This window comes from Dipodomys ordii, unplaced genomic scaffold, assembly GCF_000151885.1.
Source record: "Dipodomys ordii isolate 6190 unplaced genomic scaffold, Dord_2.0 Scaffold10, whole genome shotgun sequence".
Lineage (NCBI taxonomy): Eukaryota > Metazoa > Chordata > Mammalia > Rodentia > Heteromyidae > Dipodomys > Dipodomys ordii.
Genome location: NW_012267226.1, coordinates 10,970,784 through 10,992,802, shown reverse-complemented (window position 1 = coordinate 10,992,802; position 22,019 = coordinate 10,970,784). Strand labels below are relative to the sequence as shown.

At 37.8% G+C, this 22,019-nt stretch overlaps 1 protein-coding gene across 1 annotated transcript in view; it reads left to right on the top strand.

Moving 5' to 3' along the window:
• Ccdc15 (coiled-coil domain containing 15) overlaps positions 1 to 22,019 on the top strand; it is a 47,410-nt gene that overhangs the window by 21,268 nt on the left and 4,123 nt on the right. Inside the window, exons 6-11 of the mRNA XM_013009466.1 lie at positions 1,330 to 1,899; positions 2,821 to 2,940; positions 3,608 to 3,730; positions 5,005 to 5,127; positions 9,521 to 9,613; positions 11,269 to 11,372. Of these exons, the coding sequence (XP_012864920.1) occupies positions 1,330 to 1,899; positions 2,821 to 2,940; positions 3,608 to 3,730; positions 5,005 to 5,127; positions 9,521 to 9,613; positions 11,269 to 11,372 (1,133 nt within the window). The remainder of the gene's footprint in view (positions 1 to 1,329; positions 1,900 to 2,820; positions 2,941 to 3,607; positions 3,731 to 5,004; positions 5,128 to 9,520; positions 9,614 to 11,268; positions 11,373 to 22,019) is intronic.

Genomic DNA, 22,019 nt, shown 5'->3' with positions numbered 1-22,019 from the left:
TATATAATGTATATATTCCACATTTTCTTGATCCATTCATCTACTGAGGGGCATCTGGGTTGGTTTCAAATCTTAGCTATGGTGAATAATGCTGCTGTATATATATATATATATATATATATATATATAATGTATATATTCCACATTTTCTTGATCCATTCATCTACTGAGGGGCATCTGGGTTGGTTTCAAATCTTAGCTATGGTGAATAATGCTGCAGTAAATATAGCTGTGCTGGGAGCTTAGTATGGCTTTGTTTGTGGTTATTTGGGTAAATGCCCAGAAGTGGGATTGCTGGGTCACAGGGGAGTTCTATGCGTAGTCTTTTGAGGAACCTCCATACTGCTTTCCTGAGTGGTGGAACAAGTTTACAGTCCCACCAACAATGCAGTAGCATTCCCTTCTGGCCACATCCCCTTCCAGCATCTCTTGTTATTAGCTTTATTGATTATAGCCATTCTAACTTGGGTGAGATGGAATCTCAATGTTGTTTAGATTTTATTTCTTTTATGACCAGAGATGTTGAGCATTTCTTCATGTGTCTATTGGCCATTCTTATTTCCTCTTCAGAGAAATCTCTTCAAGTCTTTAGCCTACTTATTAATGAGGTGGTTGTTTCTTTGAAGATTTGTTTTTGGGGGATTTAATTTTTTGAGTTCTAAGTATATTTTAGATATGAAGTCCTTGTATGGCTAGTGAAATAAGCCAGATCCAAAGAAACATAGGTCCCATGGTTTCCCTTAGTATACGGCTAGGATAATCATAGCAGATGAGCAGAACAATAGCTATGTATATATGACCATATAAGATGATGCTAAGCAAAATGAACTCCCAAGACTTGGACACAAGAGGTTTTCCTTCATTGTTGTTGTTTTTATGTACCATGTTGTTTCTTGTTTCTTTTGTATATTCTTCTCCCAGCGGTATATCCCTTGTTGTCACCATATTTGATTTTGGTACCCTGATATTGTATATACATTTATTTGAATTAGGGAAGGGAAAGGGAACAACAAAATGGTGAGACAAAGGACAAGGGGGGAACCAATGCAATATTCACAAGACAATAAGTTGGAAATGATCTGTACAACTTGAGGGAGGTTGGGGGGGAGGGAAAGTAGGAGAAAAATGAGGGGACAAGAACTGTACTTATTAGCTTACTTATGTAACTAACCCCTCTGTACATCATCTTGGCCATAAAAAAAGAGAAAAGAAAAATCTAAATTTTTGTTATTAATATTTTGTATCTGTTGCTTAATTTTAGAAAGTAAAATTCAAAAATCCACTATTTGCTCTGATGGAAGAGGATAACAAAAACAGTTGTACTTTCAGGGCCTTCAGGATATTCTGACAGAAGCTCAAGATTGTCTTCCAGAAGCTCAAGGTGATCTCTCAGAAACTCAGAATTATTCAGCAGAAATTCAAAGTGTAAAGCTCAAATCTCCAAGCATCGAGCCAGATTCTCAGGCCACTGGGCCAGAAGGAAAGGTTATGAAAACAGAAACTGTGAGTACTGAGCTAGAAGATGGGAATATTGAGATGGTTGTCCAAGATTTGCTCTCCAATTGTCATCACCAGCATTCTATACCCAAAGACCACTGTGTTCTCCATGAAGACCAGAATATTTTACCTAAATATCAGGACCAGAATTTTCTACCTAGAAATTGTCATATCCTCCCCAAAAGTCAGGACCAAGACTTTCTACAAACAGACCAGGATTTTCTACTCAAAGACCAGTGTGTTCTTCCCAAAAGCCAGAGTATTCCATCTAAATATCAGAACCAGGATTTTCTCTCTACAGACCAGAATATTCTACCCAAATGTGAAGTCCAAGATTTTCTCCTCAAAGATCAGAATATTCTACACCAATATCAGGAGCATGATTTTCAATCTAAAAATCAGGTAAAATCAAGTTGAAAAAAATTTAATACCAAGAAGTAATCGGGTTTGGTATGGGACTTGGAAGCATTATATTGCCACTGACTTAAAGATTTGTAGGTGGTAATTAAGGATTTCCTGATTGGTTTCCCAAAACTTCAGGGTTCATAACAAGTGTTCCAGTATTACTCCTATCTAGATAATTTATTGTTTTTAAAATCTTACTAATTAAGAAAATGTTTCTGGCAGCCATCATCTGCTTTGGCAGGTGAAAAATGGATAAAGGAGTGGCCCACAGTATTCTCAAAGTTTATTCAGCTTCTGAGGCCAGCTCTCTACCTGAGATACAGTAGACAGAAGAAGGGAATCAATAGGAAGTAAATTTGATATAATTGTGCTTTTGTAGGAAGGAAATAATTTTTGTTTTACTCCAAAAATTGTCCAGTTATACTCTGACCTTAAGTCTATATCTAAATTAACTTATCATTCTTTTTAAAATTATTATTATTAAGTAGTTGTACATGCTTCTTGGCCAATGTCACCCCTTTCTTTGTTCTCCCCTGCTTTTCCCATTCACTGAACTGTTCGTATTTTTTGTTTATTCTGTTTTAGAATGTAAATTTAAAGCAGCCAGCATCAATTTTGATAGGTAGATGAGGGAGAGAGGAGCCTCCTGCATGTCCACTGGGATTTTCTATGCAGGCATCATCAGGCCTCCCAGGGATAAGCTAGAACAGAAACATGACAGAAACCAGCAGGAACTAAATGGTTTAGGGTTCAGTTTGGAGCTTGCAAAGATTATTCTCTATTACAAGAAGTATGTTTTTCAGTTTTATTCATAATATTTTATCATTCACTCTTAAGACTCCCAACAAATCCTCGAAAATTACTGCTATACTATTATTCCTATTAAACAATATATAGTTGTGTTTTTTTCTCTTTCAGAAAGTACGCTTTCAGGAGCCATTCTCTGATAGGACAGATGAAAAAGGGAGAGAAGTCCCTTCTGTGGATCATCAGTACCTGCCATCTAAATTCAGGTTCCAGGACTTCATAGGAGACCAGGTAGAGCAGAAAGAGATAAAGAAATGGAAAATAAAGTATCTGAATATTAGTATACAAGGAATAGAATCAGAACTTTGAAGCTAATCTAAGCATATATTATTTTTGATTACCTCCCACATTACTAAACTAGTATTCCTAAATCCTATTAGAACAGTGCCCTTGCTTTGAGAAGGATGGGCAGAGTGTTTGCATTTCAGTTCCTGATGGGCTGTTTGTTCTCCCCACCCCCCCCACACATTTACTTTTTATTTGACATAAATAATTGTACAAGGAGATCTCATTCTGACATATCCATTTGTTCATACTATATACCTTAATTAGATTCACTTCTTCTGTCCGGTTCCTTCTACCTTGCACCTTATAGTACAAGAGACTCTAGTCTAGTGAACCATATAAATCAAATCATTTCTTCTGTCTGAAGACTGATAACATTAAACTAATTGATAAGGATTAGTCACAGTATTTTCCACAAACATAGTTTCCTTACATGAACAATATAGGATCTAGAATTAAAGTCTACAAGGTTGGATGGAAAGTAAAACATCCTCACTGATGATAAAACATCAAATATTCTTCCTGATATTATTTCCCTAAAGTTTTCACTGAAACCTAAGGAGTAGCATATTACCCTTGTTTTATTTTCTTTCTATTCTTGTCATTCTCTTAGAACATATTTCTCCAACAACCCTCATCTTTTATGAGAGAGAAAAGAGAGGGGGAAGAGTTGCTTCCGGAGTATCATCAGTATGTTCCACCTAAAATCCAGGACCAAGTCTCCTATAGAGAAGAGGTAGAGTAGCATCTAGAGAAGGAGGGATATATACTTCTTTTTTTTTTTGGTACTGGTACTGGATTCTTAAACTCAGGTCTTGGGCATTGTCCCTTAGCTTTTTCACTCAAGATTGGTACTCTTCTACTTGTGCTACAGCTCCACTTCCAGCTTTTTTGGTTGGTAATTGAGGATAAAAGTTCCATGGACTTTTTTGCCATAGCTGGCTTCAAACTATGATCTTCAGATCTCAGCCTCCTAAGTAGGATTGCAGACATGAGCTACTAGTACCTGGCTATATACTTTATTGTCACTGAATTCTGTGGTATTGTGATTAGCCCATCATGTTTAGACTGTTGCCTATTTTATATTTCTATAGAACAAGTATGGCAAACAGCCTTCATCTTTGGAAAAACAGGAGACTGCAAGAAGACTTGCCTCTGGAGCACTGTCATGACATTTTACCTAACATTTGAGACTTAGCTTCTCTCATAGAATAAATAGAGTCTGATAATAGCGAAGAGTAGGGAACAGAGAAAAAACTGCTTAGGTTTCTGCTTGACATTGATAGGGCAACCTTTAATAATGGGGAAAAATATAATGTTTTGTGATATATCAACCATTCTTACTGATACCACTTCAGTCCTCTCCACTGAAGCTTTTTGTATTGCTGCAGGTGTAATGCTCCTGCTTAGATGATTTATATCAACATTTATATGTCTTTTAGCACAGGAATACAGGCATCATGTGATGTGACAGATGACTGATGGAAAAAGAAGTTATTTCCAGAGTGCCAGTAATATGGTTTACATGAATTCCAGGATCCAGGCTCTGCCAGAGAGCAAGTAGAGCAAAGTACAGTAAAGAGCTAGCAGCAGAAAAAAGAATTCTAAGAGTTTGGGCTCAGTTTGTCAGAGCTGTGTGAGATGTTCACAGAGATGATGATAGTATTATCTCTTATTAATATTAGTGATGTTATTATCTGAAATAATTGCTTATTTTATGATGTACCTACCATAGCCATAATGGTTTATAAGTTTGTATGTGTTATTTTAACTTCCACAATAACCCTGGCAGATAGATACTAATACTATTTTTTGCTTTATAGATGAAATTTAAGATTGTTTTATGCAGTTGTGATCCATAAGAGTAACAAGAAGTATGTCTACTTTTATGCCATAATATATCAGAATATTCTGACCTATTTAGATTCCTTCAGGCCTATTAGTGAAGCCACGGTATTTTCTCAATGAATTTCACTACTCACATTTGATAAGTGCTATTGTGTCTTTTAGAGCCCATACTTTAGGCACAAGCTGTCTGTTGGGACAGCTGAAAGACGTCAGGAGGATTTCCCTCTGGAGGGTCATCAGCATCTTCCATATAGGCATCAGAGAAATACCTGCAGAAGACGACAGGTAGGGCAAACTACAAAGTAACGGGATTGAACTCTTTGAAATTGAGCCATTTATGAATGATTGTCATTGCCCGACACTGACTAGTCTTAGCCTTGAATACTCTTTAAGCTTCTTGCTGTACCTCCACACTCTCAGCCTTTTGTAAAGAAAATACAAGCTGTAACCATTTATCTTTTTTTTTTTTTTGCCTGTCCTGGGGCTTGAACTCAGGGCCTGGACACTGTCCCTGAGCTTCTTTGACTCAAGGCTAGCACTCTACTACTTGAGCCACAGTGCCACTTCTAGCTTTTTCTGTTTATGTGGCACTGAGGAATCAAACCCAGGGCCTCATGTATGCTAGGCAAGCACTCTACCACTGAGCCACCTTCCCAACTCCTTTTTTTTCTTTTTTACATTATTGCCTATTCTATTTCAGAGGAAGAGTTGTTCGTTTTTGGAACTACATTCTGGACTCCTTTGTCATCTTCCCCCCAACCCCTCATATCCTTGCTCTATTAATTATCCTTTGTTATAAATATATCTTTCGCCACTTTCATCTTCTTAGCTCTTTCCTCTTAGCAATATTCCCAAGTCATCTGAGCATGTTGGTACACACTTATAATGCCAGTTACTCAACAGGTAGAGACAGAAGGATCTCAAGTTAAAGGTCAGCCTGGGCAAAGTTAGTGAGAGCTTGTCTAAAAACAAAATACAAACCAGCACAAAAAGGAAGGAAATCTCTTCAAAGTTAATCACTGTCAAGAGATGAATGTATTCTTTTTGTCTCCTTATAAGCATTTATTTACATGTGAATGTAGGTACATGTTTAAAAAAAGTATGGTAAAAATATACCTAACATGAAACTTACCACTTTATGATTTCATATTTGTTTGTTTATTGTTGGTCATGGGGCTTGAACTCAGGGCTTGGTCACTATTTCCTGAACTTTTCTGCTCAAGGCTAGCACTCTACCACTTTGAGCCACAGCTCTACTTCTGGTTTTCTGGTTAATTGGAGATAAGAGTCTTACAGACTTTGCTCCCCAGGCTAGCTTCGAACTGTGATCCTCAGATCTCAGGCTCCTGGGTAGCTAGGATTACAGGTGTGAGCCATGCTTGAATTCATGATCCTCTTCATCAGGCCTCCTGAGTGTTAAGATTATTGGCATGTACCACCACATATAGCTCATTTTAACCATCTTCAAGTGTACAAAACATTGGCATTAAATGCATTCACATTGTTACACAACCATCACTACCATCTGTCTACAGAACTTTTTCATCTTGTAAAGCTGAACCTGTATGCCCATTAAACAATTATTTCCATTTCTCCTTCCCTCAGCTCCTAGAAACCACCATTCTATTTTCTGTCCCCATGAGTTTGATTACTCTAAATATCTCATAAAGTGGAATCATACAGTATTTATCCTTTTGTGCCTATCTTGTTTCATTCATCATACTGCTATTATATCGGACAGTATTTCCTTTTTAACCTGAATAATATTCCATGTGTACATATACTGCATTTTGCTTCTCCACTCTTCCACTGATGGACACTTGGATTGTTTTCACCTCCTGTTTGTTACACATAACAATGTAATGAACATGGGTATGTAACCATGAAATGTCCAGTTCTGCTGTTGCCTGAGAAGTCAATAACTCAAGAAATAGAGTAATGAAAGAAGAAAGAGATTTATTGGCAACATGTCAGCAGGTTGAAGTTACTAACCAGGAGATAGTATAACTAGTACTACTCTGTGATGTTTACTATTTTCAGACAAGGCTGACTTTATTGGCTAATTACTTGGGAAGCAAGACATAGGAAAGTGAGATAAAACATAAAAGTAGAAAACAAGGCTGGGAATGTGTCTTAGTGGTAGAGTGCTTGCCTAGTATGCATGAAGCCCTGTGTTCAATTCCTCAGTACCACATAAACTGAAAAAGCCAGCTGAGACCCTGGAGAGAGAGAGAGAGACACACACACACACACACACACACACACACCTCTCTCTCTCTCTCTCCCCCTCTCTCTCCCTCTTTCTCTCTCTCTCTCTCTCCCTCTTTCCTGTTAGGAGCAAGCTAACCCATGCATCAGCTTTAATGAGCATACTTGGTAGTCCTAGGAGTTAATACCTGTTCCAGTCTCTGCTTTAAATTCCTTTTGGTGGAATTGATAGATTATATGGGAGTTACATTGTTTATTTTTATTTTTTGCCAGTCCTGGGCTTGAACTCTGGACCTTAGTTCCTTTTGCTTAAGGCTAACTCTCTATCACTTGAGCTACAGTGCCATTTCCAGCCTTTTCTGTGATTTATTGGAGATAAGAGTCTCATGGACTTTTCCTGCTTGGGCTGGCTTTGAACAATGATTCCTCAGATCTCAGCCTCCTGAGTAACTAAGATTTCAAGTGTGAGCCACCAGCACCCAAAAGAATTTATTACTTGTAAAGTACTTCTTTAGGGTTTTCTTTTCCATAACTGTTTTTGTCAAATAATTAATAAACAACTTTATGGATATTTCGGTTTTAAAAGACAAATAATTATTTAATATATATATATAGTTTGAACATGGGATACCTCAGGAATTGACTTCTTTCACTTGAAAGGTTCTGGGTTTGATCATTAGTACTACAGAAAGAGAGATCCATTACCATTGATCTCTTACTTAGCAGTATTGTAACTCATGTCTGAGTGAAGCTTATCTTAATATATACATTTTCTGTCTTATCACATCCTTTTTTTTATATGTGTCAATGATTGAATCAACAGGTAACATCACAGCATTTGTGCATTCAGGAATAGTAGGTAATATATCTGTTCAATGAGCCATTTAAAATAGTGGTATTACTAACAGAACTGTGTAAGAAATGTGGTACTAAATAAGCTCAAACAGACCTGTTTAAGCTGAAATAACAAAGTAGAATATATTGCCTTATTCAACTTAGATTTTTCTAATCTAATCATGTCATATAAATGAGATCATGAAGTCTAAGGCTTTTTGTGACTTCTTTTTTTTTTTTTTTTGTGCCAGTCATGGGGCCGGAGCTCTGGGCCTGGGCGCTGTCTCTCAGCTCTTCAGCTCAATTCTAGCACTCTACCACTTGATCCATAGCGCCACTCTAGCTTTTTCTGCTTATGTGGTGCTGAGGAATCGAACCCAGGGCCTCATGCATGCAAGGCAAGCACTACCACTGAGCCACCTTCCCAGCCCATGACTTCTTTTTTTGTTTGTTTTTGTTTGTTTGTTTTGGGTCCGGTCATGGGGCCTGAACTCTGGGCCTGGGCGCTGTCCCTCAGCTCTTCAGCTCAAGGCTAGCGCTCTACCACGTGAGCCACAGCGTCACTTCGGTTTTTTTTTCTTTTTGCTTATGTGGTGCTGAGGAATTGAACCCAGGGCCTCATGCATGCAAGGCAAGCGCTCTACCACTGAGCCACCTTCCTAGCCCTTTTTGTGACTTTACTTAGTATAGTGTTCTTAAAGTTCATTGATGATAACGTATAGAGGGGTTTCATTCCTACAAATAATTCCATTTTATGAAGCACATGTTATTCAGCCACTCATTAATTGAGGGATACTTGGCTTATTTCTGCTTCTTGGCTGTTATAAATAATGTTATGCACATTTGTAAGTTTTTCTGTGAACATCTTTTTCATTTCTCTTAAGTGTGTATCTCAGTGGAATTGCTGGGATGCATGTTCATTCTGTGTTTGGCCTTTGGAGGAACTAACAAATTAATTTCCAAAGTGGCTGCAACCTTTTCAGTCCTACTAGCAAAGTACAAAAGTTTAAATTTCCCACTTCCTTACTAACACTTGTCATTTATAGGACTGAGAATTGAACCTAGGCCTTACTCTTGCCAGGCAAACACACTGGCATTGAGCTCTAACCCCAGACACCATATCTTTATTTTAAATTATTTTCTATCAAAGTAGGTGTGAAGTGCTGGCTGTATTTTTCTATTTAGTATTTTCTTGAAGCTAGGGGTATGTTTTTTTAATTCTTTGTCCATATAGAAATTGGCTTGTTTGTATTTTGGTTATTGAGTCACGGAATTTCTTAGTATTTTCTATGTACAGGCTGTGTATATGTGTGTATATATATAATATATCTCTGTCTATATGTGTGTATGTATATATCTCCATATATATGTGTGTATATGTATATAGATAGTATATCTCCAGATAGATGCAAATGTCTTCTCATTTTATGGGTTTCTTTTTCATGTTTGTGATCAGTGTAATTCCTTCTGAAATTGCCTCTTTTTATCTATTTTGCTTTTATTTTATATGTTTTTTGTTTATCTAGTTGACTTCAAAGTTGTAGGAAAATAGAATCAATAGATAAAAAAATCGAGAGGATTCACAGGGCTAGCGTGTGGTAATTTTGTTACTTTGTGTGACTGGACTTTCTGACAGGTTTCTAATGAAGATCAGTCAGAATTGAACACTGAATTCCAAGTTCCACTGGCATTTCAGTCTGGAGTAGATCAAGAAGAAGACAAGAAAGAGGTATATAATAATATGGTACATGTGAAGTTAGAGCTGATAACTTCTCTATAAGCTCTTAGGACTTAAGCTACATAGATGTGAAATAAGAGCACTGATTCAAGTGAATTTCTCCAGCCAGTATGAATTGGTCACTGATTCAGAGGGAAAATGTACATTTATAACTTCCTTTTGTTTCCCCTTTCAAGTTAGTTTAAATTTCCATTTCTAACAATGGCCATCCACCAATTATGTGGAGCCTTATTTTTAATTTTCAAAATACAGATGCCTAGAGAAAGCCAGATATACTGAATTATTGTTTGAAAATAGGTTTAAGGCATTTATCTTTTTAAAAACTATCAGTGCTGATTCGGATGCATTTCAAATATTGAAAACTACAAATTTGACTTAATAATTTTGCCAAAAAGCTTCATACTGTCCTAGTGTATGCATATAGATATACTTTAGCCTTTGGAGTAGGCTGTGTCCTTAAGAGAGAATTTATAAGTCGAGAGGTGTGAACAGGTCACACATAGTATAGTAGCACTTGCTTTTTATTGTACTTATTCCATTTATGAGTGTGATACTGTGATGTACTTCAGCCCTACTGCTCTCCTCCCTGCCATGTTCGTCTAGGTGTAGAGTATAATTCTAATTTTGGAAAGTTGGATGAATATTGTTCTGTCTTAAAATTCCTCCTACATTCTTTCCATGGCCCTATTTTTATGGCATTTACTACTTGGAAATATGTTCCCTATCTTACTATATCAAGTACGATCATTTCCTTAGGTTCTATTGACAAAGGCACTATATACTAAGGGAGAACTAGATTAATGCTTCTTTTTTCAGCCTATTATTGTATCTATGTGTTTGGAAATATGTGTTATTATCCTGAGTCATGGGAGAACAGGTTTCATGTTTCTTCTTTAAAAATACTTTAAAAACTTTCAAAAATTGTTATTATGAAGGTGATATACAGAGAGGTTAACAGTTATATAAGTCAGGTAAAGAATACATTTCTTTTTGGACACTGTCACCCCTTCCCTTGCTCTCTTCCAGTTCATCCCTCCTGTCCCTACCATAAGTTGTATAGTTCATTTTCAACATAGTTTCTAGTGATACCACAGCTGTATTTGTTTACCCTTTCTCCCTCCATTTCTGTGACTCTTATATTCCCAAAGACTATATAAATGATCAAACAAGACAAAAAAGAAACAAAAACAGCAACAAAGAAAAAAAATCTCTTGTTTCCATTATGTAGAGTTCATTTTGATAAATATTATTTTGTATGATGAGATGCACATAAATTTTTACAATTTTTTTGGGGGGGTCCAGTCTTGGGGCCTGAACTCTGGGTCTGGGCGCTGTCCCTCAGCTCTTCAGCTCAAGGCTAGCGCTCTACCACTTGAGCCACAGAGCCACTTCGGTTTTTTTCTTTTTGCTTATGTGGTACTGAGGAATCGAACCCAGGGCCTCAGGCATGCAAGACAAGCGCTCTACCACTGCGCCACGTTCCCAGCCCAAATTTTTAAAAATTTTTAAGTAGTTGTACAAAAGGGTTTCAACTCCATGTTACTTCTGTATCATACAGTTTTCTTGTCTATATTGTAAGATTACCTTCTTTCCTTGTGAAGTTCTCTGAGAACAGAATCTTACTAATTTTTACTTCTTGCTTTTAGCGCCAAAAGCAGTATCTGAGATACAGAAGACTGTTCATGGATATTGAGAGAGAGCAAGTGAAGGAACAAAAAAGAGAAAGAGAACAAAAGAAAAAAATTGAAAAGTAAGTTCTTTGATTCTCATTCTGAGGCTTAATTTACTAGTTGTGTTTAGAGGCTAAATCTTAGAAGTTATCAGGTGTTGACTCTGTGTGTGGCTTAGTGATAGAGTATATGCATAGCGCTGATTTCGTCTCAAAAAGTAAAAAAGGAAGAGGGGCGGGAAAGAAGAAGGAAGGAAGGGAGGAGAGGAGGACTTAAAAGGAATTAGGATATGATTTACCTTCTGACATATATTGGAAACAGTTATTTTTTATTTTTATTTTTATTTTGTCAGTCATGGAGCTTGAACTCTGGGCCTGGGTGCTGTCTCTGAGCTGAATCTTCAGCTCAAAGTGAGCGCTCTACCAATTGAGCCACAGTGCTACTTCCAGTTTTCTGGTGGTTAATTGGAGATAAGTGTCTAACAGGCACGGCACCTGTGGCTCACGCTTGTAATCCTAGCTACTCAGGAGGCTGAGATCTGAGGATCATGGTTCAAAGCCAGCCCAGGCAGAAAAGTCTGTGAGACACTTTTTTTTTTTGATCTGGATAGTTTATTGAAAGTAGTGAACAACTAGTTGTTCCAATAAAATTAGTTGACTAATAAAATAAATTTATTTATTTACTTATGCAGCATTGAATTTGAACTCAGGGCCTTGTGTTTGGTAGGAAAGTTCTATACCACTTGAGTCACACACTCAGTCTTTTTTGTTTTAGTTATTTTTCCAATAAGGTTTTGCATTTATGCTTTGGCTGGCCTGTACTCCAATCCTTCTATTTACCCTTCTTACATAGTTGGTATTACAGGCAGGTACCACCATGCCCAGCTTTTTATTGATGGAGATAGTTTCACCAGCTTCTGCCTGGGCTTGCCTAGAATCATGACCCTCTTGGTCTTCACTTCCTGAGCACCTTTGTTTTTAAAAGCATGAGCTACTGTGTCTAGCTTTCGACCAATTTTAGATGCACAGCTAAATTGTGCAAAGTGACCCATTTTTGTATTCCCACCAAATGTGAATGAAACTTCTTTTGAGGGAGGAAAGAGCAGGACTGGACCTTGACTCCAGGCTTTTATATTCTTGCTTAGCTTTTCTGCTCATGGCTAGCGCTCTACCACTTTGAGCCATACTTCTCTGCTTTTTGATGGCCAACTGCAGTGTGAACAAGTGAGAATTCTTTTTTTTTTTATAAATTTAATTTTATTTTATTTGTGAACATACTGTACAGAGGAGTTACAATTACATGGGCAGGATAATGCGTACATTTCTTACCAAGCATTGCAGCTTCCTCCTTTGTTTACCCTTCACATCCCTTCCCAGCCTCCCCCCAACAAGTGAGAATTCTTATTGCTCTACATCCTTGCCAACATTTGGTATGGACAGTATTTCCTAGGTGGATAAATATGTTTTGGGGTAAGGGAATATGAGTTCTCCGTTAGAAACCAACATTATCCAAATGAGAGTGAAAGGAAGTAACAGTATTTCTATAGAATCTGTTTTATTTTCACTTTTCAGTAGCAAAGCCCATTTACTAAGAACTTCTTACCTGGCAAGCACTGTACTATATGCTAAGAATATAAAATTTGAGGCTGGGAAGGTGGCTCAGTGGTAGAGCGCTTGCCTTGCATGCCTGAGGCCCTGGGTTCGATTCCTCAGCACCACATAAGCAAAATGAAAAAAAGCTGGAAGTGGCACTGTGGCTCAAGTGGTAGAGTGCTAGCCTTGAACTGAAGAGCTGAGGGACAGCGCCCAGGCCCAGAGTTCAGGTCCCATGACTGGACCAAAAAAAAAAAAGAATAAAATTGACTTAAGTTTGGATGTACTACTCATTGGTTATGTAACTTTAAGTCTCAGTATCTGTAATTATAATATGAAGATTATAATACCTAGTTTCCAGTGGCTCATGCCTGTCTGCAGGCCTAGCTTACTCAAGAGACTGAGATCTGAGGTTCAAGACCAGCCTGGACAGACAAATGTGAGAGACTCTTATTTTCAATTTACCACTAAAAAGCTAGAAATAGGTCTATGGCTCAAGTAGTAGAGCACTAGCCTTGAGTGAAAATGCTAAGAGATAATGCCCAGGTCTTGAGTGATTTCAAGCCCTAGTACTAGTACCATAAAAAAAGTTATTATCCCCACCTTGATGATAGTAGTGTTGGTGTTGATGGTGATAAAATGAGCACCAAGCAAGGAAGGAGAAATGGAGGAAGGAAGACAAAAAAAATTATAGTACTAAAAGTGAGGCAAGGATCATCGAGATGAAAGTTAAGGAGGCTTTTTAAATCAGTTAATACTCAAGCTTGATGAATTGGAGTTTGCCAAATAGTCAAAGTACTGTAGTTGAAGACATTGGTTATGTTTGAGGAATTTTTGAAAAAGTTAGTGGCTAAACTTTGGTAAAAGTGAAGTGGCACATGCTGTAATATAGGTGCTGAAAATCTTAAGGCAAAAGTCTTATGATCTGATTTATATTTTACAAAGATCTCTGGCAGTGTGAAGAAAAGCACGGCAGAGAGTAGAGGTTATTAGAGTAATTATATTGAGAGATGATGGCAACAGAGAATGATTTATTTATAATATTTAAGAAATAGAATCTATACAACTTGATGGCCAGTTAGGCTTCACATAGAGAGAGGAGTTCAAAAGTAATTTAAATTTTCCAACCACTGATACCTATAATCCTGAGGCTGAGATCTGAGGATCATGGTTCAAAGGTATACTGGGAACATAAAGCCCACAAGATTCTTATCTCCATTTAACCAGTAAAAAGTCAGAACTGGACATGTGTTTCAGGGTGGAGTGCTAGCCATAGCAAAAAAGTCAAATGAGAGCATGAAGCCCTGAATTCAAGCCTCAGTACTGGTACACACACACACACAAATTTTTCTCAGTTGGTTTTAGGTTCTGGGACAAGATGACAGATTAGAACCTTCTTCCATGTGACTTTCATGAATAAGATGAGTCAGGGCAGTAAAGGATGGACTATAAAGGGAAGACAGGAAGAGCATCACTAATCAATAAAGAGGGAACAGGACAGCTGAAAAGCACTGAGAAACAGGAGACAATGTAGAAACAAGTAGGAAACAGACAAGAGCACCAACCCTGGATCCCCGGGAGGACAGGAGAAGCTGAAGCCACATCCCAAGGCATGCCAGGTAACCCTGGTGACAACAGATTGGCAGTCCTGGCTGCAGAATACCTGACACTTCTCACAAGCCTTAAGACTAGTGTATGGAATTTGGTGGGACAGTCCAATACTGGATAGGAAAGCCATTTTGTCAGTCCAGTATCTCACGAGAGCTATTGTTCTTAGTTTTCTGTTTACCAGATACTATCTCGGGTAAGGGAGTACAATAAGAAGCAATTACAAGTTGGGGAATCTTGGGCCACCCTCTCATGTATCATGAGAGGTAGTTATGGAGAAGGCATGCTTCAGACACAGAACCACTGTGAGAAAGTTGTGGAGAGCACAGTAGTCAGTGCTTTTCCTCTGTTGCAAGAGGTGGGAAGCCCTATTTCCCCTGAATCACCACGGAGACTTAAGAGTGTTAAGCCGAAGCCCATTGCCCGTGGATTGGTTGGCCTCCAGAACTGCCTCTTCAGACCCATAGTATACCTCTTGCAGATGAGAGGGTCAGCTGAGAGAGAACTCTGAGCAGGTTATGCAGTTTCCCCAGCCTCCTCCCTCCCACAGGTGGTTTAATTGGTGGTTTAACTGGAAAACATTGAGGCTGGCAGAGTGCTAGTTTCCTTCCATTCTCCTGTAGCACAGAGCTCAGTGTACTGTTTGTTTTCCCCAGTCTCTAACGTACTGTTGGGAACCTCTAGACTTGGACATTTGTTTCCTCTGGGTGCACACATGGGGTGGGGTGGGGGTGTCTCTAGAACAAGTGGGACTTTCTCTGTGCACAGATCAGACCAGCAGCAACTGTGATTATGCAAAGAAAGGAAGTTTCTCTAAAGTAAATGCAGCTCTGAAGCTGACAACTGACCGGTGACTGGCAACATGTTAAAAGATAGACACAAACAAATACTGTTAAGTTTTCTCTCATATATATAAGGTAGATTTTTAAGACATGAAAGTAGAATGAGTACTATTTGGGAGGAGTAGGGGAGCAGCAGGAGTGCACAAGGAGAGAAAGTGTAATTAGGGGTGAATATGATGCAAGTACTTACATAAACATATATGCATGAAAATGTCATTATAAATCCATTTCTTTACCATAATAAAAAATACTGTACTACTAAGGAAATGGCCAAACTAGCTACAGAATAAGCTTTAACTAAACTATAAAGCCTTCTTGATTTTTGTTAACTTCTGGACCAGATCAAGGTGATGAGTCTTGGAATAGCAGAGAGCTCTTTGTATATTTTGGATATTAATCTTTTAGCTAAATTTTGATCCAATCTGCATTAAAAAATTTTCAGTTATGTAGAGCCAATATATAAACATTTTACAGCTCATTGGGTTGAAGATAGAATGGAAATGTATTTTGTTCAGTTCATTTAGCTGAAATCAATACACTCTTGCTATAGGTATTGTACGTCTAATGTAGATCTTCGTATGGCATGCCTCCCACGTGGCGCAGGCGGGGAGAAGTGTCTTCTTTAGCATTACTGCTGACCTTCTTTGAAAGGTTTTTTGCTTTAGGCTTTTACTTAATTCTCATTTCCTGCTGGATAATTTTTTTTTCTTGGATTTATAGTCTTGATCTCAGAAAAAATATGTCTCTGCTTTACAGATGGCACAAAATACTTGAAACTATCTAGTGGATAGTTGGCAGATACTTTGAAGTTATTTTTGCCTTTTTCTTCTTGGAGAAGCTAAACCATTTATGCTGTCTTTGCATGAATGATTATGTGAGTGAATTTGGAGATAAAAACTGTTAGTAGCATTCTAAAATAAACATTTTTTTCTGCTTTGTAAATATGAGTTTGATAACTACGTCAACCAGTTGTATAAGAATTAATGATTTGGTTTTATTTACTTAGTAGCTATTTATTAAGCTTCTACTAATTGGTATTAATTTGTAGACTTGCTAGATTTAGGGGATGTATGACACAGAAGGCTTGTGCTTTGTTTTAAAAGAACCTACTAGATAGATTTGACTGAGGAATGGAGAAGCATATAACCAATTGGATTATTATAATACCTAATACAGTTACAAGACTACAGTAGGTAGGTAGGAACTTGATATGTGGAAGTTCTAGCTTCACTATCCACTATTTGTGTGACTTTGGGAAAGTTAACCTTTGTTAACTTTTGTAAAGAGTGTCCTCTTTACAAAATAAGGATAATAATGTTATATATGTCATAAAGGTGCTGTGAGGATTAAGTAAGTTAATCTGTAAATGTGCTTGACAAAGAATCTGGCATATAGCATTTGGTCAATAAATGTTAGTTGCCCCTGTTACCATTAGAAGACAGACAAAGCACAAGAATGATGCAGAAGCACAGAAAACATTTTGAAATCAAATTGGGAAGTTCGAGATAAGAGAAGGAAAAGGAAAACTTCCTGGACTGAAGAGTTAATAGGAATGGTATAATACAAAGAAGATGGGAAAGAGTGGACAGGAATATTAGATAAGAGAGCGAACATTGCAAAAGCTATTCATGAGAAAATATGACACTTCTAAGCTTGATGTGAGCTACAAGATCATAAAGAGCTTAGTATGTTAGAAAATGGAAGTTGTTGGACTTTACCCTGAAAACAGTTAGGAGCCCCATTAGAGGCATTCTGGGAATAGATAAGACTAAATGTTAGCAGGCTATGAAGTAGCACACTTAGAGAAGAGAATGAAATTAATATAAAAATAAAAATATCTAGCATTTACTATATTTCAAGTGCTTTACCCTGATAACATCTCATTTAATCCATACAGCAATTCCACAAGGTAGCAATGCTACTACCATCCATTGAGTGCTTACAATGTGCTGAGCATAGTATTGAGTGCTTTAGAGGTACTAGCCCATTCACTCATTTCAGTAACTTATGAAGTAGATTTGATTATTCTTTTCCTTTTAAAGAAGAGAAAATGAGCCCTATGGATGTTAAGCGATATGACTGATATAAAGTCCACACTTAGAGATGGAATAACTGGGGTTTAAATCTACATTTGACACTATCACCTTACCTTTTAAAGTCTGTAGTGTGGCCTGTCACGTAAGATAATGCAAAGGTAGCAATGAGTAAAAGGCACCTTTAAAAGCTGTTTTAAGTAAGTTAACTGAGTTCTGTCAAGGGGAATTTAAAAATAAGTCTCAGATTGCAGGTCACCAGTGGATCATGCCTGTAATCCTAGCTACTCAGGAGACTGAGATTTGAGGATTGTGATTCAAAGCCAGCCCAGGCAGGGAAGTCTGTGATCATTCTTACTATTTGTGATTTCTGAAATCACTGAGGGACTGAAATCACCTGGCATCAGGGTCTGGTAGACAGAAAGAATTTGAACAGAAAATAAGTTCAGCAAGCAAAGATTTAGATTGCTAGATTATACCTTAATCCTGTTGTGTCAGAGCTTAGATTTTATCCACCTCCTTAAAAAGTTTTTTTTCTGACTTCACTTCTGAAATAAATGTTTCTTTCTCTTAGAAGCAAATTTTTTTTTAATTTAAAAATGTTGGTGTGACTGCTCAGAAAGATTCCAAAGCGTCAAAGCCCTCAGTTGAGTTTTAGGTTTTTATTTTAGTTTAATTTTGTAAAGGATTAAGTTTTGTAAAGGATGAAGTATGACCTTAGGATGTAGAAGAGAACTGAGTGACAAGAATTCATGTGTTATTGTTGATATCCTAAGAATATATTTTCATATTGTTTACCATAGTTTTCCAGTGTTTTCAGGATATGCTTAAAAATGTAAATATTGATGTCTTCTTGTTTATTTCTGCACACATCCAGAATATTAAGTTCATACATCAATTTGCAACCTCTTACATTGTTACTTCTCTTGCTGAAAATCTGATGCTGGTTTCAGAATACCTTTTAGCATAAGCAGCAGAACTGCTATAATAGTATCCACATCATTGTGAGAAAACAGAGGTATTGATATTGATTTTTGACCTCTTTAGTTTCTGTTGTATATAAGTAAAAGGCATGTTTACATAGAGGACTTGAAGACATTGGAAGAGAATAGAAGCTTGTTTAGAAAGTAATTATTCAACAAGAAAATACATCCAATGGAGATGTCAAATGGACAGCTAAGTTAAGTAGGTTTCGATCATAGGGACATGATTTGTAATGGATCTTTACGTAGCTTCCTGAATTACAGGTGGTTGTAGTGGTAACATAACAGGGGACATACATTCTGTATCTTGGGGAGAGGGTATAATGTAAGACGAGGAGAGTGTATAGGATCTAGAACTTTGCAAGATGGGCTTGCAAAGGAGGCAGAGAAGGTTGGTCCAGGTTGTTACAGAGACTGATAGAAGAAAATTTCAAGAAAGAAGGAATAGTCAGCTATGTGAGTGCAGAGTACAACTTGAAAGAAAGTGAGTAATGATCCATCAGTGTGTCTCAGCCTTCACTATTTTTCCCTTTGTGGAGCATTTTAACATTTTTTTTTCCACACTTGCCTCCCACTCTCAGTTTTAATACATAGATAAAATGTGTTTCTATTCAATGTACTTTGTCTTTTTGGAGGGCTACAGACTATTGTAATATCTAAAAATTCTTTGTCACCTTAGGGACAATATTGTTCTTGTGAGAATATATGTGCTAAATGGATTGTGAATTTAGAGCTGTTTGGTGGAATGATCTTAAAGCTCTTTTGGAGTGGATAAGGAAGTGTGGAACTAAAGACAGAAAGTCTAGCTAATTTTTTCCTTGTGAGGAAAGGAGTAGCTATGGAGTAGAAGCCATCATTTCTAGGAACTGTCCTATTACCAAAACCTAAGATATACCTTGAAAAACAATGCTTATATGTTTGCTTAGGTTTTACTGGTAGAGATAATAATTCTTGTAAGAACTTTATATAAAATTGTTTATGCTAGCCAGTGGCTTATGCCTGTAATCCTAGCTACTCAGGAGGCTGAGATCTAAGTATCTTGGTTCAAAGCCAGTCTGGGCAAGAAAGTCCGTGAGACTTTCTCCAATTAACCACTCAAAAACCAAAAGTGGCACTGTGGCTTGAGTGGTAGAGCACTAGCCTTGAGCTGAAGAGCTCAGGGATAGCACCTAAGCCCCATGACCAACAACAACAACAAATGTTTATGCTACTTCTTTTAGTACTTGAGCTAACACATTATGAATTTTGCGTTTAATTTTTTGTTATTCATTTTACTCTTTGCATTTCATCATTGAAAAACTCAATTTGATTCATTACATTTGATTTTTATTTATTTATGTTGTGAAGTCTGAAGTTATTGAACTTAACAAATTATCAGTGTCCTAAGTACCTTTGTGTGTGTGTGTACCAGTTCTGGGGGTTTGAACTCGGGGTCTCCCGCTCTCGCTTGTCTTTTTCACTCAAGGCTGGCACTCTACCACTTTAGTTACACCTCTACTTCCAGCTTTGCTGGTTTATTGAAGTTAAGAGTCTCAGGGAATTGTCTTTCCTGGACTGGCTTCAAACCGCAACCCTTAGACCTCAGCCTCCTGAGTAGCTAGAATTGTAGATATGAGCCATTGAGCTAGGCTCTTTTCTTTTTTCTTTTTTTTTTTGTCGGTCGCAGGGCCTGAACTCAGCCTGAGCACTGCCCCTCAGCTCTTCAGCTCAAGGCTAGCACTCTATCACTAGATCTAGCCACAGTGCCACTTCTGGCTTTTTCTGCTTATGTGGTACTGAAGAATCGAACCCAAGGCCTCATGCATGCGAGGCAAGCACTCTAGCACTGAGCCCGGCCCCTAAGAGTACTTTTCTTTACTCTGTTTAGAATAAGATCTCTATGTTGGTAGATCTGTAACTGATAGCTATGATTTTAGGATTATCCTCTAAAGTTTGAATTTAAAGCCAAGTGCTAGTGGCTCATGCCTATAATCCTAGACTCTCAGGATGCTGAGATCTGAGGAACACAGTTCAAAGCCAGCCTGGACTGGAAAGTCTCTTAGCCTCTTATCTCCAATTAAACCACCCAAAAAAGCTGGAGATGTAGCTGTGGCTCAAGTGCTGGCCTGCTAACCTTAAGCCAAAAAACTCAGGGTCAGTGCCTGAGTTCAAGTCCAAGGATTGGCATGGCCTCACACCCACGCACCCACACACACACAATCACACGCACACTTTTTAAAAAATTCCATCTTTTCCTTAATTCTCTAGCTTATTTAAAGAGAACAATACAAGCATATGTGTTGAAGTCAATTCTGATATCTGTATGTGTCTGGTTTTCCTTTTGCCACATTCCTAGTGTGCTGCCTTATATTCCTCTAAATCTTAATATTCAGTCATATAAAAAGATTTCCCTCTGCCCGGGTTGCAATAATGAGATTTCTTACCTCTACCCTATTACAACTTTATGTAACATTTGAGTTTCACTCATACCATAAAAACTATTTTATGCTCTTTGAGAAATACTCAATTTAGATTTACAATTGTTGCTCAGGAAATACTAGCAAGTGTGAGAGGGCAATTGAAAGAAAACGCTTGTTAAAAGTAACCTTATCTCTCTCCTGGGGCAGCCAGAATATGGATGAATTTAGTCCCACATCTACCATATCCTGCCTGTTTTTCTAGTGCCCGATCTTTCAGCCTTTGTAGATTGGCTTCTAGATTTTAACATTTCCCTGTGTTAATCTAACAGCATGAAAGGTTTAATGCCCCTAGAGTCTGATAGCCTGTCACAAATGGGTAAAAGCCTAGAGTTTTTATCAGACCATGCTTTCTTGAAGAAGTAGGAGTGTGAATTGGCCGCATATTACTCTTCAGAAAAAATAGCTAATTTGTTTTGAGTATGTGTTTCTATGTTCTAGGCTCAAATCAGTCATATTCTTTTCTTTTCTTTTTGGTGAGTGGTAGATTTAATTTAGGGCCTTGCAGATGCTAAGCATGCCTCTCACTACTGAGCTACACATGAATCATGAATGTTCCTAATAGCATCTGCAATGGAGAATCTTTTCCAGGAGATTTATAATTCACACTTTGCCTAGATCCATCAGAGGAATAGCTATGGCAGATATAGTCTTAAAAATGTATTTTAGCTAGGCATGATAGCTCATGTCTATAATCCTTAGCTACTCTGGCTGAGGAGATCAGGAGATCAGATCATGGTTTGAGACCAGCTTGGGCAGAAAGCTTATGAGATCCCCATCTCAACCAATAAAGCTGGGCACAGTACTGTGTACTTGTCATCTCAGCTATGCAGGAAGCATAAGTAGGTGGATCATGGTGCAGGCCAGCCCAGATAAAAACACAAGACCCTATTTGAAAAATAAAGCAGAAAGGGCTAGAGCCATAGTTCAAGTGGAAGAGCACCTGCCTCGCAGGTCTAAGACTCCCGTTCAAAACCATAGTCAGGCAAATAAATAGAAAAGCAGATTAAACATATGTATGTGTGTTATTTCTTATTGTCTTGAATGGTCCTTCCCCTTGCATATGTGTGTGTGTTCTCTGCTATATACTAGGAGAGATGCTGTCTTGGGTTCTCTCTCTGGCATTCTGATATGTTAAGCGCCGGTTGTCCTCTCTGCACTCTCAGCTTCCTCTCTAATTCAGAATCCACCAGGCTCCACTGGAGCTCTCTCA